We start from the raw sequence: 25,349 nt of genomic DNA on the forward strand, positions 1-25,349 counted from the left end.
CTCTACCCCTCCAGAGCTGTCCTGTTGTGGCTCTAAGAATAACCTGGCTTCCCGATAACTCAGGCTATCCAAATACCGCTACTGGACCACTTTCCCCTACACAGACCATGAAAGGAAAAATGCTTTATAGATTGTATTCGATCTATAAAATTAATATGAAGAGAAAATATTTTCCAATCCATGAATACAGTATATATCCCCAGTTCTGTTTTTAATGTAGCATGGCATGGTCTCCTCACCAGGGTAATACAGTATTTGGTCTGTTTATTCTTAGGTGCTTCTCTTAGGATTTCCGTTGCTGTAATAAAACACAGAACAAAAGAAACTTGAAGGGGAAGGGGTTTATTTCATCTTACACTTACTGGGAACAGTCCATCACTGAGGAAAGTCAAGGCAGACACCTGGAGGCTAGAAGTGGAAGAGGGCACTGAGGAACGCTGTTTACTGCTGTGATCATCCTGGTTTTCTCATTTTGTTTTCTTATACCCACCTGCCCAGGGGTGACATCACAACGAGCTGGGCCCTCCCACATCAATCAACCAAGAAAAGGACCTACTGGCTCATCTGCAGGCCAAGCCTATGGCAGCATTTTCTCGATTAAGACTTTTTTTCTTCCCAGATGTCTTTCCCTTGTGTCCAGCTGATCTGAAGCTGGCCTGCATAGCACTGGGTATTTTTAGATACTAGAGACATGCCGATTTTCCAGCTGCTTTTGTCTTTTTTTTTGTTTTGTTTTGTTTTTCGAGACAGGGTTTCCCTGTAGTTTCTAGAGCCTGTCCTGGATCTAGCTCTTGTAGATCAGGCCTGCCTCTGCCTCCCGAGTGCTGGGATTAAAGGCGTGCGCCACCACTGCCTGTCTTCCAGCTGCTTTTGGATGGCATAGTAAAATGTAATTTTTAAAATCTTGACTTCATTTACTTGAGTCATTTCTGCATATTTTTTTTGCTCTATTTTTGCTCTGCATTTTTTTCTTTGTTTGTATGCTTGATATTCTGACAGATTTAACTGTTAGATATACAATTTTTAAGACTGGCACATGAATTGTATAGACACATGGGCACCATGTAATTCTTTTGATACACATTTCACTTGCTTTTTGAGACAATCATATTCTGTAGTCCCAGGAGTCCTCAGACTCTCAGAGGCCCTACTGCCTTAGCTTTCTAAGTACTCTGGAGTACACTGGTGAACCACCATGCCTGCTTTTCATATTGATTTTATTAGCAACTTTGCCAACTCTTTATAGTTATATAGCAATTTTAAATTTTTTTCCTTTGGGGTTAGAGAGCTGGCTTAGGGGTTAAGAGCACTGGCTACTCTTCCAGAGGTCCTGAGTTCAATTCCCAGCTAGCACATGGTGGCTCACAACCATCTATAGTGAGATCTGATGTCCTCTTTTGGTATAAAGGTGTGCATGCAGCTAGAGCTCTCATATACAAAATGAATAAATAAACCTTTAAAGAATTTTTTCTTTGCACATTTGCATGACTTTTGAACAGTGGCTTGTGACTTTCTGTCATTTGTCCTCAGGCACCACCTCTAGCAGCACACAGCAAATCTCCACAGGTCTCCCATTGATTACAGAGAGCATTTCCCTGCTGCATCCACACTAGGCTTGACCACGTGATTGGCTGTGCCCAGGGGAACACACTGTGAGCGGCAGGAATATGTTTGAGCAATTGGAATTGTTATTGGGTTCCTGAAATCATTGTTAAGGACATGCCTCAGGTTAGTTCCAGAAGAATCGAAACCAAAACTGTTCCAAAAATGGTGGTACTGACTTAAGAGGATCCTAGAACCATCAGAGCCAACTAGCTAGCCGACTGGCATGAGTAAAGGCTTTAGGTGTGCCGCCAGGTAGATTCGTTTTAGATTCCTTGTACTTTTTTTTATATTTATTTATTTATTAATTATATATACAATATTCTGTCTGTGTGTATGCCTGCATGCCAGAAGAGGGCACCAGACCTCATTACAGATGGTTGTGAGCCACCATGTGGTTGCTGGGAACTGAACTCAGGACCTTTGGAAGAGCAGGCAATGCTCTTAACCTCTGAGCCATCTCTCCAGCACCCGGTAGATTCGTTTTGTAGCTGACTGCTAGACAACACTTGTGACACCAGCTGACCTACACAAATTGTGATAGAGGCAGTTCTTTTAATTTGATCCATTTTATAATTTACCATACTTGTGTGTTTTATAAAATGAAGATAATCATATTAACATATTGGCTTAGTAATTTTATAACTTCATTACATTTTGTGTTGTGTACACACAGGTACACTAACTCCACGGCAGCATGTGGAGGTTAGTGTGTGCACAGGGCTACACTAACCCCATGTCAGCATGTGGAGGTCAGTGTGTGCACAGGGGTACACTAACCCCACGGCAGCATGTGGAGGTCAGGGACAACTTGTCAGAAGGTCTCTCCCACCCTGTGCATCTGGGAACCAACATAAACATCAAGCTTAGTGGGAGGAGTCTTTATCATCTGAGCCAGCTCACCAGCCTTAGAGGGAGGAGTCTTTACCATCTGACCCAGCTCACCAGCCTTAGAGGGAGGAGTCTTTACCATCTGATCAAGGTCACCGGCCCTTACATTTTTACAGATACTTATTTCATGTGTACGGGTATTTCTGCATGTATGTCTGTCACTGTGTGCATACAGCGACACAGAGGTGTTGACTTCCTCAGAACTGGGAAGGATGTGAGCCACCGTGTAGGTAATGGGAGTCAAACCAGTATCCTCTGAAAGAAAGTGGTGCCCTTAACACTGAGCCTTCTCTCCAGCCTCCTTGATTTTTAGTTTGTTTTAACACAAAGGGGTATTGACCTCCTGTCAGGTGCTTTACTGCCTCTAAGACCATCACACAGCTCTCTCAAATACTAACATGGCAAATTACACTGGTTTAATCCTAAGTATAAACTGAACTTATCCATTATCACATATTAAAACATCATCTACATGTAAGTCTGTATGTCATTTTAAAATATTTAGTATATTTTAAAGTTGTTTGCTAGCATTTAATTTAGGATTATTACATCTAACATGATATTTCATATAATTTATCTTTTGCATACTGTTCTTTGGGGGCATCAAGATTAGCGCAGCCTCATGATTTGCAGACTCTACATTATTTGCAGCAGTTTTTGTTTAATTAACATTATTTTAAAAGTATTAAATTCACCAATCAAGAATTTTCAATAGAAAGTTTAATTACTTTATTGATAGTTAAGCTTAAAGGTTCTAGGACTATCATTTCCATTTTGTATTTTTGGTAAGTTACAGTTTTAAAGAAATTTTGGTATTTCACCTAAGTCTTAAATTTGGCAAAATTATTCTTCATATATTTTCATGTGACTATTTGTAGAATCTGTAGTATGTTTCATATTTCATTCTTGGCATTATTTTCTTTCATTTTATTCTTAATTAATTAGTCTCATCAGTTTATCAGCATTTGGGCTTAAAAAGCAAAAACATTTTAACAACTGCTGGTCCTGAAGCACAAGCCTAGACAACAGCAACACACACACACACACACACACACACACACAATGAACAATGCACCTGGCAATCCTAGCAACTCAGGATCCTCACCTGCATCCAGCTGCATGCACACCCCACCAAACCATGCAGTAAGTTCCTCCTTCCCTTAGTTATCACTTAGAGTCTATTCAATGCACCTGCACTCACTGCAGGGAGGGGGAAAGTGGTATTCTAGCCTAGACTGGCTTTGCGTGCATGTTACTAGGGCTGTGTCCTCTAAACAACGTTCATATATGGTTCCCTGAATGGTCCGCAGTCTGTGGAAGTGTTCTGGGAAGGACTAGGAGGTCTGTCCTTGTTGGAGTGGGGCATGTCACTGGGGGCAGGCTGTGAGGTTTCAAAAGCCCTCGCCACCTCCAATCAGCTTTCTTTCCTTTGTGCTTGTGGATAAGATGTACCCTTTCAGTGGCTACTGCTCAGTGCCATGCCTGCCTGCCTCCTGCTGCCGTGCTCTCTGCCGTGCGGATCATGGACTCACTCTGAGCCTGTAGCGAGCCCTCAACTAAATGCCTTTCTTTATAAGTTGCTTTGGTCACGGTGTCTCTCCACAGCCACAAACAGTGACAAGGACAGTATGCTTAACATGGATGCATCAAGGGAAGAGTACACACAGTGAGCAAAGGCTTCTGTAATCTAAGTCTGTCAATCAAGAGAAAAGCACACAAACTCTACCCCTTAGCCAGCTAGCTTTTCTTTCTTAGAATCTGTTAAAAAAAAAAAAAAAAAAAAAGCAGCCCTGGGCAATAACCCGAAGCCCTCCAGTACTGTTCTGAAGAAAGTAAGAAAGTACCTTCCAATTTTTAAACCTGTGTGCACCTTTATCTCATTCTCGAGTAAGATGCCAAGAACCTGGAAACAGCTGAAGCAGACCCAGCTACTGACATGGATTCTATACTATTCCTATACTCGATCGGCTGTTCACATTCTTGTTTGTAACAGGCTTTTCCTCTATTTTCACTACCTTGCTCCTCTCTGTGGAAGCGGCTGTCTTCACTTCTCACCCTTTCTCTCTTGCTGGGGCATTCGCAGGCAGAGCAAGCCAGTGAGGGCCGCTGCAGACTATTATCCAGACTGTTCCAGAGAGCTTGCTATTTCCAAATAAACACACCTACATACTGGAATGCCACGCAGTTATAAAAATTGAGTCTTAATATACAAACAGAACCAAAAAACACTGTAAAGAAAAATGTGCAGTGTGATTCACTTCTGGGTGAAACTGGGTCGGATGGGGTGAGTCCGGGTGAAACTGGGCTTCTTATAAAAGAGCATCAATTCAGTCCCACAGCCACTTCCTGTCATCCAGCACCGCCTTACACAATCACGAAGTGAGTTACAAGTCACAAATCTGTGAGCTACACTTACCTGTAATTTAAATAAGGAAGCACTGCTTCCTAACTCAAATGACTTAGAGAGGGGAGGGACAGCAAGGCAGCCCAAGCACCCACAGAAAGGCATACAACAGTTCCAGCTGTGTTTTTATTTTCTCACTTAACATCACAGACAAAAGGTCAGTACACCTCACACTATTGCTTTTACTTGAAACTCAAATGCCTGATGCAAAATAGACAGAAATCTAAGTTGCCCACCAGTACTTTCCCTGCAGGGAACACTACCGCTTAAATATTTGTCATTACTTTAATAAGAATGTAGAGCTACCCTACCAAAGTTAATGTGGGTGTTGGTCCTACCTACACTACATTTAAAACCTTTTCCCAACAAAAACTGGAGGCAGAAAAAAACAAAAACAAAAACAATAACACAAGGCATGACATTTCTCAGAGTATTAACAGCTCACTCATCTCCATTTGACAGCTGCTGTGTGCAGAGATTACTAACCGTGAACATGACATGGAGTCCCCCAGCCACAGGATCCTCATGGATTAGCATGCAGCATCTGTCCTGAGGACTCAGCGGTGGTCCTCAGTCATGACCGCAGGAGTCAGCATCATCACCTCAGCAAACCGCCCTCTTCCGTGCCATGATACCCTCTGCTACAGAAATGAGCAGGGGCTTTCACACCCAATTAAGGTTTTTTTTTTTTTTCCCTTGAGCAAAGCTTTTAATCAAAATTCCTTTCGTTGACTATTCTCAATGGACAGAGTAAGAATGGTGATCAACACTGAAGGAAGAACAATGAGTGCTTACATTTCATAGGAAAATACATACAAATCAAAGTAGCTCCTAAAATAGAAAACAACAGGGTAGGGATTTTTAAGAAAAAGATTCTGATTTCTGAACTGTAAATGTCACCAGCTTAAATTCAGATTTATGTCAGTTGGACTGCTGCATTTATTTACAAAGAGGCTGGTCTAGGTTCCGACACCGGTGTCTCCCATGTTTAGAAAGACTGCCTTTCACAGCATTTGACCCGGAACTGTTAACTGTCTACGCTGCTCGTGTCACCGGTAAACTCTCTCCAACCTCGCGCACACAGATTGATCTCCGCCCTGACTTCTGCAGGAGCTGTATACGCTCCTGCTACTCAAACGCTGTGACTACCGCCACGCTGCCATTTTACCACTTCCACACAGGAAACATCTGCACACGGACTTCAGAACTACACACAACTGTGACATCTTTGAAAGTAGAGGCTATTGTCTGTACTGTTCCATTGCTGCATATGCCTCGCCTGTCAGCCAGAGGGTTCATGTTCCATTCTATTGGACAACTAGTTACAGTCAAATTCTGGAACTTTAAGATCAGTTCACTTTATAATTATCTGAAATGGTTAATGATAATTTTAATAAAAACAAACAATATCTGTAATGTACAAGCAAAGGAGAATTTAAATACTGTGACAAGATGTTCTTAACATCACTAGGGTTTCTGCTGGGAAATGCTCAATTTCCTAAAAATTTCCTCTTTCACACTTCAAGTAGTCTTTTTATTAAATATGCTGATAAAGACTTAAATCAGTTCAAGATCAAATCTGTTGAAAAATTAAAATACAATGGTAAGTATTTTTAGTGCAAAGTTAAAGACTTATACAGCTGCTGTCCACGGAAAAGCCATCACTACAGCACAAGGCAATGAACAACGAGGGCGGACATGTGCTGCTTGTTAGGGCTTGCTATATAGAACATCATACAACCTGGATGACAAAAGATTCCTCAAAAGTGAAACGAGTATATTACTAGGGTTGAGAAAGTCCTCTATTAAGAAATCAATATTAAGTTCCTATAATACTGAAAAGCTAAATCCTTTCTAGTATTATAAAACAAACCTACTTTTAAAAAAGTTCCGTCTTCCTTGAGGAAACACACTTTTAACCCATGCACTGTAATGCATGGGCTATGAAACACAACAGCCACGGCTGTCCTGGGGGCGTCTGTACCGCTCTCTTCCACCAGCATGAAGACAGGAGTTTGTCAAAATACACAAACAAACTGATGGAAAGCACCAGATCTTCTTCTATCACATAAGCTAGCCTTTAAATACCTGGCACTAAAACATGTGCAAAATATCACCATATTTTAACTTATGATATTGTGAACTTTTCCCCACAGGACTTAAGCACGGCTTCACAATCCAATAATCTTTTCCTATCTTGAGACTCTTTTAATTTTTCTCTGAAAACAAATCTCTAAAACATGCCAAGAGGAAACCACCTCACCAGAATCTCATCACGTCTGATCTCAGCAGTACTTGCCACCCTCCTGAGCTCTGGGGGAATAAAGCTACACAACAGCACAGTCACAGTCTGGGCTATGGCACCACAGCCTGTTGACCAGATCCCTACATCATTACCCAGAAACACCAGAGTCAAAGCAAGGCCAAGCAAAAATGAACAGCAAGTCAAACACGCCAAGGATGGAGACCAGAGATTTCATGAAAGCTCTCAGTTTTCTCCCTGTGTACTTTTCAAAGATAGTTTTATCTTAAAAGAAACCATGTTTCCCAAGTCAGGATTTTCTTAGTGGATGCGCCTCCTCTCAAACACAGAGGCAGAGTGCCTCCCGGGGAGCTCTGAGGAAGGCTCTTTATGCAGCTGATAAAAGCAAATACTAAGCAAGAGTAAATGCCTGGAAACTTTGAAATAAGACCTCCAAAGCATGCTACATAAGCATGCTACATGTAAATAAAACCCAAGTCACCCAGGCTGCCATTCTCTCATTTTCTATCATGTTCGGTCACCAGAGAAATTCGGAAGGAAGCCATGATTCCTTGCCCTCTCTGGTAGAACCATGCTCCCCCGATCTAAGGCAGGGACACCCTGACAAATGCTAGGGACATGAAGGAAGCCTTAGAGCTCACAGGGTGCCCATCTGCTAGAAATAAAAAAAAACAAAGCACATTCAAAAGCCATTTCCAGACTGAAAAATCATCTTGAAGAGTTTTAAAATTTCGGAAAGGACACCAACTTGAGAGCTACAACACATAAAAATGAGATTCGTGCACATTTTAGTCAACTGGCTAAAAATAAATATACCTGATTTATACTTTTACACTAACAGGCTAAGTCCCAAGTTCCAAACTGTAGTTCACGTGACTCCAGAAGGCTCTTTGGAAGGGTGCGAACCTGTGGAGAACAGTGTATAAACAACTGTAAACATACACTGATTGTCCACTAGCTTTTTAAATAGAGTTCTGAAGGATTTTGTAGGAAATTATATATAAGAGTGTAGTTGATCAGATAATTTTTATAACATATAAATTCTGCTCTGTGTGCAAAATGTGGTAGAAAGAGAAGATGCTATGTTTGTCTCATGTTCTCAAAGTGAGTACAGTGTTGTAATCCATTAAGAGTCCTTTAATCTTCTCATGAAACTTCTCTCGGTACAAGTTGAAGTACATAATGCTTTCTGGTTCTTCTTCAAGCCAAAACTTGTCAAATTCATAGACAAGGTAACCTGCAATTAAAAACCACACAAACATGTTGTCCACGGGAATAAAATCCTATTTAGGCCATCTCATCTTCAGAAAGCACACATCCACCTTGCCAGTGAGATGGCTCAGTGATGCCTGCAAGCCAGGCAACCTGAACTCAAAAATAGCAAGTAAGTACAAGACGAACTAGGAGACCCATCTCCCATTGATTTTCTGGACCTCCAAGATCTTAAACAGTAAGAGGTGAAGCGTAAACTCTGGACTTCACAGGCAATGGCTTGAGCGTGGCTGCTGTCTGGCAGCGCTACCACTGACTCCTCCCAATACTCACAGTAGAACTGCTGAAAGTGCTCCATGGTTGGCATCCCAGGGACAAAGTTGTAGAGATGCAGCTTCAGGGCTTCGCTCTTCAGTAAGCTATAAGCCATCTCTGTGAGATTGATTCCAACTATTGCATACGAATACCTACAACAGAAACATCACCAGTTACACGGCTAGCCGGCAGCCCGCAACAAGCTTACAGTACGGAAATAGCTCAAACAGTGCTGCTGCTCGCCTGACACAGGGCGCACTTGGCAATAATCTCTCTGTACTTAGGGAGGCAGAAAGATCCAAAGTGTTTGCTTCTTGAGGGCTGTTAATTTTCTGGATAGAAGCTAAGAAGTAAAAATAAAATTTCCTACCATACAACATCTAAAGACAATAAAGATAGGGAAATCTACATTTACCAAGCTTTATTATTCTAATTATTAAGTATAAAGCAATATAAAGCTAAGAACAAGGCAAGGGCCTCAGTTTGCATTTCCTTTACCATTTTCTACTACTTTAAAATAATTTTTTTTTTTTTGGTTTTTTGAGACAGGGTTTCTCTGTAGTTTTGGAGCCTGTCCTGGAACTAGCTTTTATAGACCAGGTTGGCCTTGAACTCACAGAGATCCACCTGTTGCTGCCTCCCGAGTGCTGGAATTAAAGGTGTGCGCCACCACCACCCCTGAAATAATTTTTGAAAAAAAATTTGAGCCCCCATCTTTGTTTCATAAACTATATCATACAATACAATTTACTGGAATACATAGAACATTTTTGGTCATTTTTCTTTAAAATAGTTTATAACATCATTTCTACAGTTATCACTCATTAAAATAACATCATTTTAAGACATATTTTGAAATACGTTCAGATTTATAGTCATTTTCATTGCAAGAGTCTAGCTTCTTTAATGTTTGTCCAGCTTACCCTAATTTGGGGTGATTTGAACGGGAAAGAATCTGGTGTGCTTCACTGGTGTAATTTTCACTGAAATACCTGAACAAGGAAGACGATGAAATGAAAAGGTTAGCACTCACGAGGAGCGTAGAAACCTCAGCACAAGCAAATGCTACCGTCTAGACAACAGCCTCGCTCCTACAGCCACCCCCCTTCAGGCCCCCTCAATGGCTCACTGAGGTCCCAGAGTCCAAATTTAATCCTAAGGAGTCAGCCTCTCAATAAGGAACACAGGTAGATGGCTCTTGGCATGACTATCTTAACAGAGAACTCAGCTACAAAGGGATTTCCTATTTACTTAAAAAGAAAAAGTCCTCGTTTTGAAACTTGCTAATACCAGCCTGTACAATACTCAGAGGGCACCTGCTGGGCCGCCCATCACTGTCTCCTCCCTGCCACAGCTGGAGTGTGCATTTCTAACCCACTGCTTACAAGCAGACATCACAGTCGTGTGTGAGTCCTGGCCATCTTCACATCAGTTCAGTGAGGAGCCCTGTACTCCATCTAGAGGTCTGAGACCCCTCAACACAGTCAAGAGTCAGACTGTTAAATGACTAAAGTCCCAGGCTCAGAGGGAGGTGGGGAAGTTGCTCATCTTCCTTAAAGATTACTGTCTGATTTATCCTAAGGAAGAAGAATTATATAGAACTTTTAAGATTTTAGACATTACCAGGCCGGGCGATGGTGGCGCACGCCTTTAATCCCAGCACTCGGGAGGCAGAGGCAGGCGGATCTCTGTGAGTTCGAGACCAGCCTGGTCTACAAGAGCTAGTTCCAGGACAGTCTCTAAAGCCACAGAGAAACCCTGTCTCGAAAAACCAAAAAAAAAAAAAAAAAAAAAAAAAAAAAAAGATTTTAGACATTACCAAAACATACATGCTTTTAAAATTTAAAATAGCATACATCTTGAAGTCTCATTATGCCATATCTTTCCTCCAATAGCTTTATCCATAATGGCTTAAATATTTTTTTCTCAGTATTAACTTAGTTTAGTTGAATTTCAGATTTTTTTTCACAGTAAGAATTATCCAAAGAGCCAGGCAGTGGTGATGAATGCCTTAAATCCCAGCACTCTAGAGAGGCAGGCAGAACTTAAGTGAGTTCAAGGCAAGCCTATTCTACAAAGCAAGTCCCCAGATAGCCAGGCCAATACAGAGAAACAATCTCTCAAAAGTAAAAAAAAAAAAAAAAAAAAAAAAAAACAAAGAAATTATTGGCTTCTCATTCTCTAAATGATTTATAGTGTATAAATCATAATTCACAGGTAAACTGAAAGACTGCAGTCTAAATGCAGGCATATCTATAGAAGAACTCTATCTCAACCTTCCTTATGTTGCAACCCTTTAACACAGTTCCTCATGTTGTGGTGACTCCAACCATAAAATTATTTTGTTGCTGCTCTATGGCTATAACTTTGCTACTGTTATGAATCATAATGTAACTTTCCACACAGGGGCCCTGACCCACACGCTGAGAACCACTGGTAAAAGAGCTGGGTCTTCCAATGTACTAGAATAGTGCTGGCTATCAGCTGTGATGTGTTTTAGGATTCCATGTGCATGGCCTAAGTACTAAGGGAAAAGGCAAGTTGTTACAGCCATGATAAGCGGACCAGGGTCCAGGTCAACTGCCAGACATAGTGAGAGGCGTGACACCTAACCTGATTCTGTTTTCCCAAATGCAGTCAGAGCACACAGTGGAAGCAGGAGGGAAGAAACAGAAAGGAGGAGGAAGGCACTGCAAACGCTGGTGAGTCATCACGGACACAGGTGTGCACAGGGGATGTGCGGATGCACATGCGCGCACACTGTTTCTAGGTGTCAGCACCCTAGCAAACATGTGCACTATAGTTATGAAAACTCAGAGTCAATATGAAACAACAGGTCTGCTCTCACTAGATTTAAAAGAGACAGGAAATAACAATGAACTGCATTCACCCAAGGAAAGGAAACTTATTTCACTTACACAAGATTGATCAGTCCGAGTATGCCCATGCCTCTGAAGTCTGTTTTGGGATCATCACCTTGGAAACCAATGTCCACCCACTGCTTGGAGATCCGGGCCTTCAACTTTTTGGTAGGCATCAGAAGACTCCAAAGCTGTGCAAACATGCTTTTGTGTTACAAATGATAACAATGGTCCTGGTTTACTGGGACATTTTCCTTTTCTTAGTTAAGTAACTCATAATTGAATACTTTGAACTCAACAACTTTTAGACAAATTCTAAGACCAACAAGGGTTGTATTAAAAACATGGTGTATCTATTCCAACCAGAAAGACTGTTGTAAAGAATCATTTCTTTAAATCAAAATCACAGAAATCTGGAGCAATGACCTGCCTATGTTTACAGATAGATAGATAGATAGATAGATAGATAGATAGATAGATAGATAGATAGATGATAGATAGATAGATAGATAGATAGATAGATAAAAGAAATTATTGGCTTCCCATTCTCTATATGATTTATAGTTTATAAGTCATAATTCACAATATATGGCAACATATTGATTAGTAAACAAATATATGCTAGCTATACATACACACATATATATATTTACTAGAATTAAATTGCTTAAGAGCAGTCTTAGATAAATGGACCCATGATTTGGCTTGAACAGGTTCTGCTGTAACATTGGGTAGTTAATCTTTAATCCAACAAAATAAAATAGGCCTGAGGGAGAGAACCATGAAGAAATAATATTAATAAAACTCAAGAGATAAGTGTATGTGTGTACATGAGACTATTTCATAAAATTTATTTTTTAAATGGCCTAGTTGTAAACAAGTAGAATCTTTAACACTAAGTTGTTGTTATCAAGAGTTGTTGACTAATAATCTTTCCCTTCATTAGATATGAACAAACCAGTCAATGAAAAATAATTAAGAAAATTTAGTCAATTTCAATGTAAGTCTTCAGACAAAACAGAATTGTATCCACTAATTAAAAAACTGAAAAGCTTGGCAAAACAAAATGCTTGCACCCCCACCTGCATTTCATTGCCATGAGGCACTGTTGAGTGATGGAAGAGTGTCCGTCACCTAGGAGACTGTCAAGACTGGCCTTCCAGAATTCTGGCCCTGAAGCCAAATCCAATTATTAGATTGGACTTTATCTTGCCCACTCTCTTACTAGCAACCCAGACAGCTCATTGACATCAACAAGGAATGTGAAAACATAAGGCTTCAATGTGTGGGCTGCAGTGTAAAACCACTACTGCCCAATTCTTATTTGATGTTTGATTATGGAGAGGGCATCTTGCTATGTAGCCCAGGAGAGTCCTGAACCCCCTTCCTCTTGCCTCAATTTTTGCAATTCTGGGATTATAGGAATATACCATCATATTCAGCTTTTAATACTCAAAATTTAAAATCCATAAATACAATTATGGGCTGTAGCCTGGAGATTCTGATTTCATAAGATTAAGGTGGAAGTTTGTATCCCAAACGTAGACACTGACAAAAGCTGGTGAACATGTTTTTGGATTATACTGAAAACTACTTCAATTCCAGTTTTCTTCCCAGGACTGCTGCGCCAAACTCAGAGTCAGCAACTGTCACTCCCTTCAGAGCTGAACTGCATAAGGGACAGTCAAGGGAAAAGGCGCCTGGAGCAGGCGCTAGGCCGCGCTGTGTGATCCAGTCAAGGGGAAAGGCGCCTGGAGCAGGACGCTAGGCCGTGTGTCCTATCCCTTCAGGAAGGCAGGTGTTACAAAGAAAGCATCTCAAATTAAGGTGAATGAAGATAAGAATACTCATCTAGCATGCTTTAAATTACTTCAAATATAAGCTCAACCCACACAGTAACCCTTTATTAACCTCAAAATAATATCAAGTTTTATTTTAATTTTACAATTAGGTAAAGTGTTTATTTATATTTTTCCCAAAAAAAGGTTTTTCTGCTTGTTTAGATTTATTTTCATTTTATGTTTATGAATATGTTTATGTGCACCATGTGTGTGCCTCATGCCTTCTGAGACCAGAAGAGGGTGTCAGATCCCCTGGAGCTGGAGTTACAGATGGTGCTGGGAATTGAACCCAGGTCCTCTGCAATAGCAGTAAGCACTCTTGGGTGCTGAGCCCTGGCCCCGGCCCCAGCCCCAGTTTTGCTGTGTTTAAGCATCTGATCTTACTTAGGTCTCCCCAGTGTTACTTTCATAGGACTTTTGGTTCTGTGCAATTCTAACTCCAAGTGCAATTTATGCTAATGGGCTACGTGTGAGATCAAAGTGGAACGGGAGACTGGGAGAGAAGGGTTTAAGCAGGGATGGGGAGCAGAGAGGAGAGGCAGGTAGGGAGGGTCAATCAAAACTAGGCACACCACATGAAATGCCAGGAAATCTCTAATGAGAAGAGAGAAGAGGGAGTGAAGCAGAGAGGATGAGGGAGAGGAGAGAAGGGGAGGGAGAGAGGAAGATCAGAGTATGGAGGAAGGCAAGCATACGGAAAGCACCCCTCCAGCCCTCCTGAAGGCAGTGCCAACTGCAGCACACGATGAGCAGGAGGCGGCTCTCTCCAAGCTCTAGGACTTTAGCACCAGCAGCAGACCAGCCCATCCCCACGGCCTTATCATCCCCCTCCCCACAGGAAGAGCCAGACTGGATGGACTAGAGCTCTCTCTCTTCCACAGCGGAGTCACTGCCTGCACACCTGCACACAGGAGCAGGGGCAGGAAGCCCTCTCCTTTCTTACAGTTGCAGTCTGCTATGGCAGTTCTGCTGACTGATGCCCCAATGCTGTGCAAAAGGGGCATCTACTTTCATAGCTTCTGTGCTGCTGAGGGAAAGCCCAACCTCCACAACCAATTAGATAAACAGAAGCTCTGGGGACCAGGCACCCCTGCCTGGAGGCGGAAGAAACCCCCTTTTATGAATGGATAACTTATCTTAGAAGTTCTATTTACTTGAATATATTCTAAAAAATGCTTATCAAGTAAGAGTTATTGATCAGGGGGCTGGAGACATGGCTCAGTGGTTAAGAGCACTGGCTGTTCTTCCAAAGAACCTGGGTTCAAATCCCAGTATCCACTTGGCAGCTCACAACTGTATATACTTCCTGTTCCAGGAGATTCAACAAACGCACAAACACACAAACACACGTGCAAAACACCAACGTACATGAAATTAAAAAATATTTTTAAAAAGTTATTGATTTACAATCTTTCCCTATCAATGAAATCTAACACACATTCTCCAAGAGGCAAACAAATGGGTAAACTGAATGAGCTTCTAGAACCCACACAGTGCTCACGGTTGAAGCTGCCTGCATGCTAGAACACTAAGCCAGTGCTTACCTTGAGGAGCAGTTTCTCATGCTGCGCATTGCCAGAATCGTAGGGCTTTTTCCTCACATTTTCCACAGCCTGGTAGAGCTGCTTATAGCCAGATATCTGCAGTAAGCACGTCCTCATGCATATCTGAAAACTGAAAGGATAACATTATTAGTGTAAATCAAACCTCTTATCACAACAAAGCGAGGCCTGTGGTTGGTTCACACATCTCCTCTGAGCACTCCACCACACAACAACGAAACTATCTGAAGTGTACACAAAACAGCCCACAAGTTATCTGTTCCCCACCCCAGTACACCCGAGCAGGGCTCTGCACAGCAGGCTACAGAGCCCCATGCCGTCACAGAGGGAGCAGCGCACCTGGTGTCTTTCTCCCGGCAGATGTTCTTCTCCTTCATTATGTCAGCTACACATCTGTCCAGCTCACTCTCGGCAACTCGTGTGGCACTCTGGAGGACCTAGGTATTGAGACACAGCTGAATGAGAGAAGTCCCTGAGAACTGACGTAGAAGTCTGTTTTGAGACATTTAATCAGCCTTACCAAGAACATATTAAAATGCAAAAAGAAACCACTTCCTTCATATCTCTGAGAGCTGGAATCATGCATACATTTACAGTTTTCTAAAAGCCTCCTAGTCACACTTATAAAATAAACCCTAATTAAACTCAGTGGGTAAAAAAAAAGTCATGAAAATGGGAAGAATATGGTTATGAACGATTACATATTTATGAAATTGTCAAAAAGATGCACAGTTTTAAAATTAATGTTAAAGAGGAGCAGCAACAGGCTCTAAGAGCTGTCTTCCTGTCCGCAGCCTGGGCTCCCCTCCAGGCATCCAGTTCTCTAGCACCCCTTGCTGGCAGCTTCTTTTCCCACGAAGAACCGTTCTGTGGGGTCTGTGTCTGGTCTGCCTGATAACTTCCCTGTCTAGAAAGCCCTGCTAGATCCTTTAATCTGGCTCTCTTCGAGGACCTTTGAGCTACCCCGGCCCCTCCCTCTATTTCTGCATAGTTCTGCAGCTTGTCAGTTTCTTCAAAACATACTCAGTGAGATTCTAATTAAAATTTTGCAAACTCGCTGGATGGCAGGGGCAGATGCCTTTAATCCCAGCACTTGGGAGGCAGAGGTAGGGGGAATCTCTGTGAGTTCAAGGCCAGCCTGATCTACACATTGAGTTCTAGGACAGGCTCCAAAGCTACACATAGAAACCCTGTCTTGAAAAACAAAACGAAAAAATAACTTCACAAACTCATAGGTCAATTTGGAACTTATATTTTAACAATAATGAGTCTTTTAATTGATAAATACCAGGCTTCATTTTATTCTTTTTTTTCTCAACAATTTCTCCACAAGTTTTAGGGCTGAAGTCAGTGTTTTACTAAACTCCCGGTGTTTGCACTTCTGGCTGCTGTGGTAGGTAGCACTGCTCTCTCATGATCCAGAAGCTCACTGCTAACACAAAGAGCAGTGAGCTACCTGCTGCCAGACTGTTCAGTTTGCTTGTTAGTACACGGCAGCAGCCTCTGAGAACTCCAGGGTTGTCCACATTCTCAGACTACACTTCTGCTAATAGTTCTTTCTGGCCAACTACTTCTTGGGTTTGTTTCTGGTTGGCTGTGGTTCCCAGGATCTCCAGTGCTATGATGCTGAGCAGAAACAGAGAAACACAACGCATCTGTCATGCTTCCACTACATGTGACAAACATTCACTATCGGAAAGTTTTCTGTGCCAGCTGCAGACTGTTCACTGGCCTTCAGCAGATTGAAGAAGCTTTTGCTCTTCTAGGTGGGAGTTTTTAATTATGATCAGATGTTTTAGTATCTATCAAAATGATCATATTTTTTCTGACTCTGTTAGTGTGGTAATAAATTATACTCACTGATTTTAAACTTCAATCATAATCTATTATCCTTGCTGATGCTCTGTAAGGATTCTTGTATCACATTCATAAAGGGTACTGAGTTGTACTTTTTATTTCTATGCCTTTATTTGGTTCTAGTCTGTCCTCAAAAAAATAAAAAATGCTTTTTTCAACTCTATATCCTGGACTTTCTGTTAACAGTGGCACTGTTTCTTCTTTCCATGAATGTTTGGTGACAACGAATTAGGCCAGGCTGGAGAGAAGGCTCAATGGCTAAGGGCACGAGCTGCTCTTGTAGAAGACCTGGGTTTCGTTTCCAGCATCTACATAGTGGCTCACAACCATCTGTAACTCCAGCTCCAGGAGATCTGATACCTTTCTGACCATCGTGGGCCCCAAGTATGTACATGGTGCACAAGCATGCATGCAGGCAAACACTCCTAAAATAAAAATACAAAGGCTCAAATATCTTTTAAAGAGAATTAATTCGGCCAATGATGGAGATTATTTTAAACATTTTAAATTGGAGATTTCTTTTTTTGAATATATGGCCAGCTAGGTTTTTTGTTTATTTTCATATTAGTTGATAAACTATGTTTTTTACGAACTTTTTCCATTGCATCTAAGCTACAGGATTTACCAGCACGAAGTCGCTCACAGAACTTTGGAATCTAGGTTAGGGTGATATCTTGTCTACTACACACTCGGCATCTTAGTCTTCTCTCATACTTGGTCAGTTATAGAGGTTTTATTGATATTATTAATCTTTTTTTTAAAAAAAATCAGTTTCTGAGCTTTTTGGTAGTCTACTTTTGAGTGTTTCATAATTTCATTGCTTTTCTGCCTTATTTGTAAGTTCCTCAGCTTACTCTGGACTTAGTATCTTCTCAGGTCTCTAAAGATATAAATATAGATAATTAGTTCAGGTCTTTAAAATTTGCTTTGGTAAGCTAAACAAATGTTGATTATGCTCTGATTTTCTTTCTCTGTTTCAGACAAAATTCTTTAACCAATGGAATCAATACAATGCTTATAGTCCAGATATTGAAATTTTTCATATTTTAGCAGCCATAGGAGATAATTTATAAGCAGTCCCTAGTCTATAACTGAGTGAGACTTAATTTTTAACAATCAAAGAAGTTTCAACTGTCAAACAATTTACAATAAAAGGCAGCCATACTTTGAGATCACTTTTGGGGATAAGCCTTAATAGAATAAATTGCCGTTATTCATAACAAGCATTGGGAATGCAAAGCATTTAAATACATAAGAGAGTTTCATGGATGCTTGTCCACTGGCTTAACTATATCATCATCAATATTATCAAGATGTACTCTCTTATGCTGCCTTCATATTAATGCCTCTATTCGTAAAACCATCACATGGTACTGATGAGGTTCAAGCCAATTGCACAATGGCCAACAAGTGGGAAGCAATAAAATCAGAGTTTTTGTCCGGATTTCTTCTCGTGCAATAAAACACAGAGCCATTTGATGGAAATAACACAAGACCAGAATAAGATCTTTCTCTTGAAGTAAATGTAATGTGTAAAATATGCACAAATTGCATGTATAAGTTGACAAGTCCATTTCCATGTATTAACAAACTTGCTTTTGATTTCAGGCTTCAAGACAACAAAGCATCTACTATTTAACTGAGTCTGTGCAGTATTAGCTATTCTCTTTATAGTGTCCCACAAAACATCAGGATTTTACTTTACATTTTTTTGTTTTATTTTGTTTTTTGAGACAGGGTTTCTTTCTGTAGCCCTGGCTGTCCCAGAACTCACTCTGTAGAACAGGCTGGCCTCGAATTTACAGAGTCACCTGTGTAGCTTCCCGAGTGCTGGGGTTAAAGTGTGCACTACTATCACTGCGTAGCTTCCCGAGTGCTGGGATTAAAGTGTGCACTACTATCACCTGCGTAGCTTCCCGAGTGCTGGGGTTAAAGTGTGCACTACTATCACTGAGCAGCATTTTACTTTTCTAATGGTGATAGCGTAAGAATACAACCTTAACATTTATATTCCAAGTGACATTCTTAAAGAAACTAGTAAGTAAGGTAAAATTAGAATATTATTTTGCTTACTTAATACACTCCTGTAGAGTCTTGACCACCTTGGGGGCCAAACAACCCTTAAACAGGGGTCACATATCAGATATAAATATATACATTACAATTCATAACAATAGCAAAATTACAGTTAAGAAGTAGCCATGAAATAATTCTATGGCTGGGGACACCACAGCATGGGAAGCTGTATTAAAGGGTGGCAGCGTCAGGGTGGTGAGAAACACGGCTCTGTCGAGTCTATACCTTCCTTCTCCGTGCCACTCCTGACTTCTCTCCTAGTGATAATTACGCTTCATCAATTTCACTTCTTTATCAATTACTGAAGACACTGGTAGAATGCTGAAATGTAGTCATGAAATCCTTGTTGAGATTTCAACAACATCTTACCTCCTATCCTACCTATATTTAGTTTAATTTTAACACACATAAAATCTCACTAATAACTTCTGATGCCATAAGATGCTGCTGCAGCTGGTCCTCATCACAGCAGTTCTGCTGCTGCACAGGTGATGAGTTCAGATCCTGTACCTTCTCCAAGAGAACAAGCAAAGGGTGCAAATACTACAAGCCCCATGTGGAGAAAGGAGACCCTGCAGCTGCAAACCGCTCATCTGTTTTGTCCATACTCAGAGCACTGTTACTCGCTAGGAACTGGTGCAGGCTCTCGGGACACAGATGCAAATAACAAACACCGTGCTTCATTCACGGCAGGAGAGAATGGAGAACTAGAGTAAACTACTGCACAACAAGGAAGGCAAAAGGACAGGCAGGGGAGGCTGCGGGTTACAATTCCAAGCAGAGAGAGGTCAGAGGACTCCTGAGGTCAGAAGTGATGAACTGGAGATGGGGCCCCTTGAGCTTTCCTGGGAGAACAAGCACTCCGGCCCTCATGGCACACAGCCCGGTGGCAGGTGGTGAGACGGTCTGGAGCGGCAGCACAGTGGTGACAACACGGAACAGGACAAGAGCCATGCCAGATGCAACCGCGAGCAATGCAGGGGCAGGTGGAGCTCCAGGTGCCAAAGCATTCGAGAGGACACACTCCCCGGGAGCTGGGGCAGTGCTGGCTCTGAGGGTGTGGTATGAGGGACTGTTACACTGTCACAATGTGGTTTCCAGACCACAAGGAAGCACCTGTCAAAGGATGGCTCATTCACAAATATCCCCAGATTTACAACACAAAGAAACACAACTTGCTTAGTATCCATTGGTCCATGTGGCTTCTTACAGAAAGAATGGGAGTGGGCAAAATCCAGGGAGCGGGCAAAACCCAGGGCTGAACCTCCTAGCACGGCCCTGACCTAACCTGCAGGACCCAGTGTCACCAGGAAACCAACACATCAGAAACAAAACCAGGATTTCTGGAGTGAGGCCCAGTGCCTACTTCCAACAAGCTCCAGAGGGCTGAAGCTACTGAATCTGAACCTGTCCTAACAGCTCTGAAAGATGATGTGTCCAAGAAGGTCCACTACAATGCACAGGCTGCTGTGGAGATCTGTGTGTGTGTGTGTGTGTGTGTGTGAGAGAGAGAGAGAGAGAGAGAGAGAGAGAGAGAGAGAGAGAGAGAGAGAGAGAGAGAGAGATATTTGGGGTTCCGAACAAAAGACAACTCTACGCCCTCACCAGTGCCCCGTGTTTATCTATGTAAGTTGTTCTCACACAGCTCACTCGTGAGGCTGTACTGAAACTAGTAAGCACCCACTTGGGCGGCAACTCTCCAGAAAGAAGCATTCCACTTGCAGGATCCACCACCCTTCTGTTCCAGCATGAGTCAGCAACTCTTATCAACACTTGCAGACTGAGTCACGTCCATGTGCTTACTATGATTTATGATTCACAGTTACAATAAGCACAAACATATACGGATATCTAAAGCAGATGCACACACAGGAAACTGAACTAACAATGTAAAAACAGTATTTAATCTTACTGTGAGCAATCATCTCTATGTGTTTTCCACCCCTTTTGTCACTGTGAATGCTGGCCATCGTCCTTAACAGTGTCAAATAATGACCTATGTGCCCGTATGTTTGTCTCTGCTACTCCAGTAATTCTTATACACAGAACACTGTGATCTGATTAACACTAGCAAAAGCTGTGCCTCACATGTGGCAGGCTGGCCTGAGTCAGACTGCACCTGCGGACTCCTTGCTTTGCACTTGACCACTCAGGTAAACCAGGGAATGCAGATGGAGAGGACATGGTCTGTCAGACTTCTAGGGAGTCGCAGAGACCACTCCCTCTGCCAACACTGAATCCCACATGTGGGGCCTATAGCAGGACAAGTGGAACACACCTGAGACTGTGACACCAACATGATAAAGGGTCTTTGCAGCTGGCCCACATGTGCATGAGCACACGTGTAACCCTGCTTTATGCTCCTGCAGCTTTGGGTTTGTTTCTTATATGGCAAAAGCTGGCAGCTACATGGCATACGTCGGGACTCGCTTTGGGTCAAAAGGTAAACATACAAGGTTTGCTCCAGCCAGAATCGCTTTGGTCTTCTCTCGCACAAGCTACCCTGAGGACACAGTGATGGGAGGGCTTCCCTAAGCTGCTGGTCTCCAAAAGCTACCAACTGCTACTGCAAAATAAAGAGGCAAAGCCTCAGAAGAGGACACAGTTGAAATACTCAAAACACAGAAAGTATTTTGAAAACAGAATTACTACTTCTAAAATGAGAAAACTAAACTCACAGTTTCTCATAGCAAAGACAGTAAATATAAAGTGTTCTTTTTAAAGAAAAAATATGCTTATGTTAAGATTTGTAGAAGTAGCATTTTAATATGCCCTTACCTTACTCTTGGAATATGTCAAGGAGTTTTCTGAAATTAAAAAAAAAAGTTATCACTTAAATGTATTTTCTGCATTAGACCAAAATCAAATAGTAAAAATATAAAAGCAACAATAAGTCACTCTCACAGTTAAGATACAATTTCCACATGAACAACAGAGCAATCATCTCAAGATCTTATAGGACCAAGACAAAGGCAGAATGATCTCCCCTCAAAACAGTACCAAGCTGGTGTCAACCAGTTTCCCCAGATTGTTCTGTTTCCATGCAGACCGCCATAGTGAGAGTGTCTGCCCACAGCTCAGCTCTCAGACATTCATCTGAAGACTGCACTCAAAGCCACTACTGTCTCTCCATTGCCAGCCCGAGTGAGTGGCCAGCGACGGACGAGCACAGGAACAAAGGAGCCGAGGCCGGACAGCCTCACCACCTTTCCTGGACCATGCAAAGAGCAAGCAGCCTCTCTCTGTAGTCCTGGCCTTTGTTCCAAGAATGACAAGAATATCTGTGTTGGTCTGTTAAAAAAAAAAAAGTTTCTGGTACACTGAGAATGCTCTCCTTTTGGGAATTTTAAGAAAAATGCTTTTTGCCTCAAATAAAGCCTTGAATATGCTCTTCCCAAATATCATAAAGTGCCAACCAGTGCAGCCCAAAGAGACCTGTATCAAGAGGTGTGTGGGTCTTCTGAGCAGGCAAGAGGGAAAATCAAAGAGTGGCCATTCTTCCAGGGCCACCCTGGGTACAGAGCCCACAGCCCATGCCTCACTCCCTTGGCCCTAAGGGTAATGATTCCTCATTTGAGCCATTCTTGATCAACATAAAATAGGAACTGGTTAATTCTCGATTTTCCACTTAACACAGCAACATTTGCTGTGGCTCTGCCCAGGTCTTTCTTACTACACCTAAAGTGACTTCAAACCACATTTCTCAACCATCTGAGTTTGAAGTCAGAGCAATACTTTCAATTAAATGTTGGAAAACTGTCATTCGGCAGGAAAATAACACAAGCCAAAATAAGCCCATGTATGTATGTAGGTAGGTAGGTAGGTAGGTATGTATGTGTGTGTGTGGACATATATAATGTATAAAATTTCCACAGCTACATCATATTAAAAATTTAATTTATATTACTATAGCTTAACAGATCCAAAAAATTATCACTTCAATATATTACAAATACAGGTATGACATCTTTACAATTTTTCTATGACTCTGAAATCCAATGTGTACCTTATGGGTACAGCACAACTCAGTTGACAGCACGCACACTCCAAGTGCTCAGCAGCCACGTGGTCATCTATCACTATGGGACTAAGAGTAGGATGTGAGAGGCCACAAAGTAGGAAAAGATACTGATTCTTCCGATCTTTTCACCATATATTTGTGTAAAATTTCAAATGGAAGAAAGAATAGTTTTCCAGTAAACGATTGCAAGCATAATCTGAAGAATAGCCGATGCTTTTTTGTTTGTTTGTTTGCTTGATTTTTCAAGATGGGGCTTTTCTGTGTAGCCTGGGCTGTCCTGGAACTCACTCTGTAGACCAGGCTGGCCTTGAACTCAAAGAGATCCTCCTGATTTACCTCTTGTGAGCTAGGATCAAAGCTATGCACCACCACTGCCAGGCTGACATATTTTTAAGAAACCCAAAATATTTCTTCTTTGGGTAGCTATAAAAAGTTTTTCATATACAATCATTCAGTGTTTAGTAGTACAGTTAAAAGGACTCAAGGACCACAAAGCTTAAGAAACTCAGTTGTGATGATTTAATCAGAACACACAAGTACATTACCACTGGGTAGACAGGAAACATTAAATTACGTTTTTATTAATCGTAAATTTTTTGGTTTCTGAATAGCATTACCTATCCTGTATGTCCTCTGTGCGCCGCCATAGGTGTCAAAAATTCGCTGCAGTTCACACTTCCCAGTCATCTGTCGTAAGACCCATTTCATCCAAAACCGGAAAAAGTGCCCGTAGAAGAACTCCCACAGAGAAATAAACATGTTGTCCTGGAGGATAGAAGAACACAAGCTTAACGGCCTTAAACTGGGATTGTTTAAACCGAAAAACAAATTAAGCTGAGCCAACTCCCCAAATCCCAAATAATAACAAAATCTTTTATTCCATTGTGTCTTATTTTGTGACTGTTTAATCAGTCAGGCAAGGAAACAATAAGCAGCATAAATCAAATACTAATTAACTAAATGGTCGATTTATCTCTAGGCCAAATGTTCACTTCTTTAAAAATTGTTAAAAAAAAAAAAACTAGGGAAAAAAACTGGCCAAATTATTTAATGGCTAAACAGAACAATAACTACCTTACATTTTTACCAAATAATAGTATTTCGTATTTTGGATTCCTACTTCCGTTTTTCATCCCTTCAAACTTGGAACTAAACAGTTTGAGAATAAAGACGAACCGAGCAACAATTTCAAATCAACCACACATCACATGTGGCTTCCCCAAGAACGAGCTCTTCTTGCCCGGGTGCAGAGCGTGTCCCAGCTGTCTCGGTCAGCTGACGCCAGCACAAGTGGCTTACAAACTGAAGCATACAGCCTGAAAACCGAGCAGATGGCATCCTGACGAACTCATGATTTTTCCAGTCAATAGACGAGGGGCAGAAATGCCAAAAGAGTTTTGTTTTGTTTTAAATCCCGCAAAACCTACACACTTGATACAACTGGATCTTAGGAGAAAACTCTTCGAGTACTAAACGAAGGGGAGGAGGGATGCGGGGGACCGAAAGGAAACCGCTCCTCGCCTGCCTTCCGGGCCTGGGATTCACAGACACACCCTCTCTGCGCCGGGGCCCGAGGAGCTGTCAAATTCGAAATCCCCGCAGGCCAGGGCACTGGGTGCCGGTGCCAGACGTACGGATCTGGGTCTTTAAAATGAGGCATCCCGTCCGCGCTCGTCGGGACGGAGGCGGCAGAAGTGCCAGGCACCGGCAGGCCGTCCGGGAGGCCGCGGGCCCCGGGAAGTCGTGCGCGAGCCCCGTGGGGACCGCGCCGTCCCGCCCCTCTCGCGCGCGGGAGCGCTGCACAAAGCCCCGACGGCCCCGGCACCCTGCGGGTGACCGCGGGACCCCCGCGAGGCTAGCGCGGCCGCACGCCAGCAAGGCAGGGTGAGAGAAGATTAAAACAGCAGCCACCTCACTGGAGCGGGAGTACTAGGAAAAGCTGGCGCTGCCTCGGTTTCCGCCAGCTGCAAACACCGGCAACGGAAACGACACCCTACGCCGAGCGCTCCCCGCAAACACCGCGACCCGGAAGTCGGCACCGGAGGCCGGGGCAGGGGGCGGGGGAAGGCGGTGCCGAGCTCCGAGCCCCGCCTCCTTATCCTCCTCCGATTGGCCCGCGCTCCCGCCTATCACTGGCGCGGAAGGCGGGCCTGCCGGCTGGTGCGCCGGACGCCGGACGGTTCCCTTGGCAACGGGGGGCGGACTGCCACGCCCAGTGTCAACGTGGTCCCCCGGGACGCGGCCTGGAAACTTTGCTCCCGGGTTTCAAAGACTGTTCTGCCTTGGGTGTGACTACAGCACTTTCACCTACATTTCCTAATCTGTAAAGTGATTATTTCCCCTCTTTATAAGAAACAAAGGTAACTTGGCTCGACGGGACTTTATGGATGTCGCAAAGGAATTTGGGTGGCCTGTGTGTGCAGTGAGAAGTTGCGAAGTTTGGA

The 25,349-nt window shown here is 42.5% G+C and overlaps 1 protein-coding gene across 2 annotated transcripts; it reads right to left on the minus strand.

The window, feature by feature from the left end:
* Positions 1-5,009: 5,009 nt before the first annotated feature.
* Elmod2 (ELMO domain containing 2) lies at positions 5,010-24,944 on the minus strand. 2 transcript variants are annotated; one of them, XM_038313222.2, is made up of 9 exons: positions 24,817-24,944; positions 23,523-23,670; positions 21,663-21,691; positions 15,291-15,388; positions 14,934-15,063; positions 11,606-11,739; positions 9,611-9,679; positions 8,706-8,839; positions 5,010-8,397 (listed from the first exon to the last, which is right to left on the minus strand). In XM_038313222.2, the coding sequence occupies exons 2-9, from the start codon at positions 23,662-23,664 to the stop codon at positions 8,252-8,254; spliced, it is 882 nt and encodes a 293-aa protein (XP_038169150.1). In that variant the 5' UTR covers positions 23,665-23,670; positions 24,817-24,944; the 3' UTR covers positions 5,010-8,251. The 2 variants fall into 2 exon arrangements, with proteins under 2 accessions (XP_038169150.1, XP_038169151.1); XM_038313223.2 differs by lacking the exon at positions 24,817-24,944 and adding an exon at positions 24,540-24,725.
* Between the last annotated feature and the right edge of the window lie 405 nt (positions 24,945-25,349).

Source organism: Arvicola amphibius, chromosome 15 (assembly GCF_903992535.2).
Source record: "Arvicola amphibius chromosome 15, mArvAmp1.2, whole genome shotgun sequence".
Taxonomy (NCBI): domain Eukaryota; kingdom Metazoa; phylum Chordata; class Mammalia; order Rodentia; family Cricetidae; genus Arvicola; species Arvicola amphibius.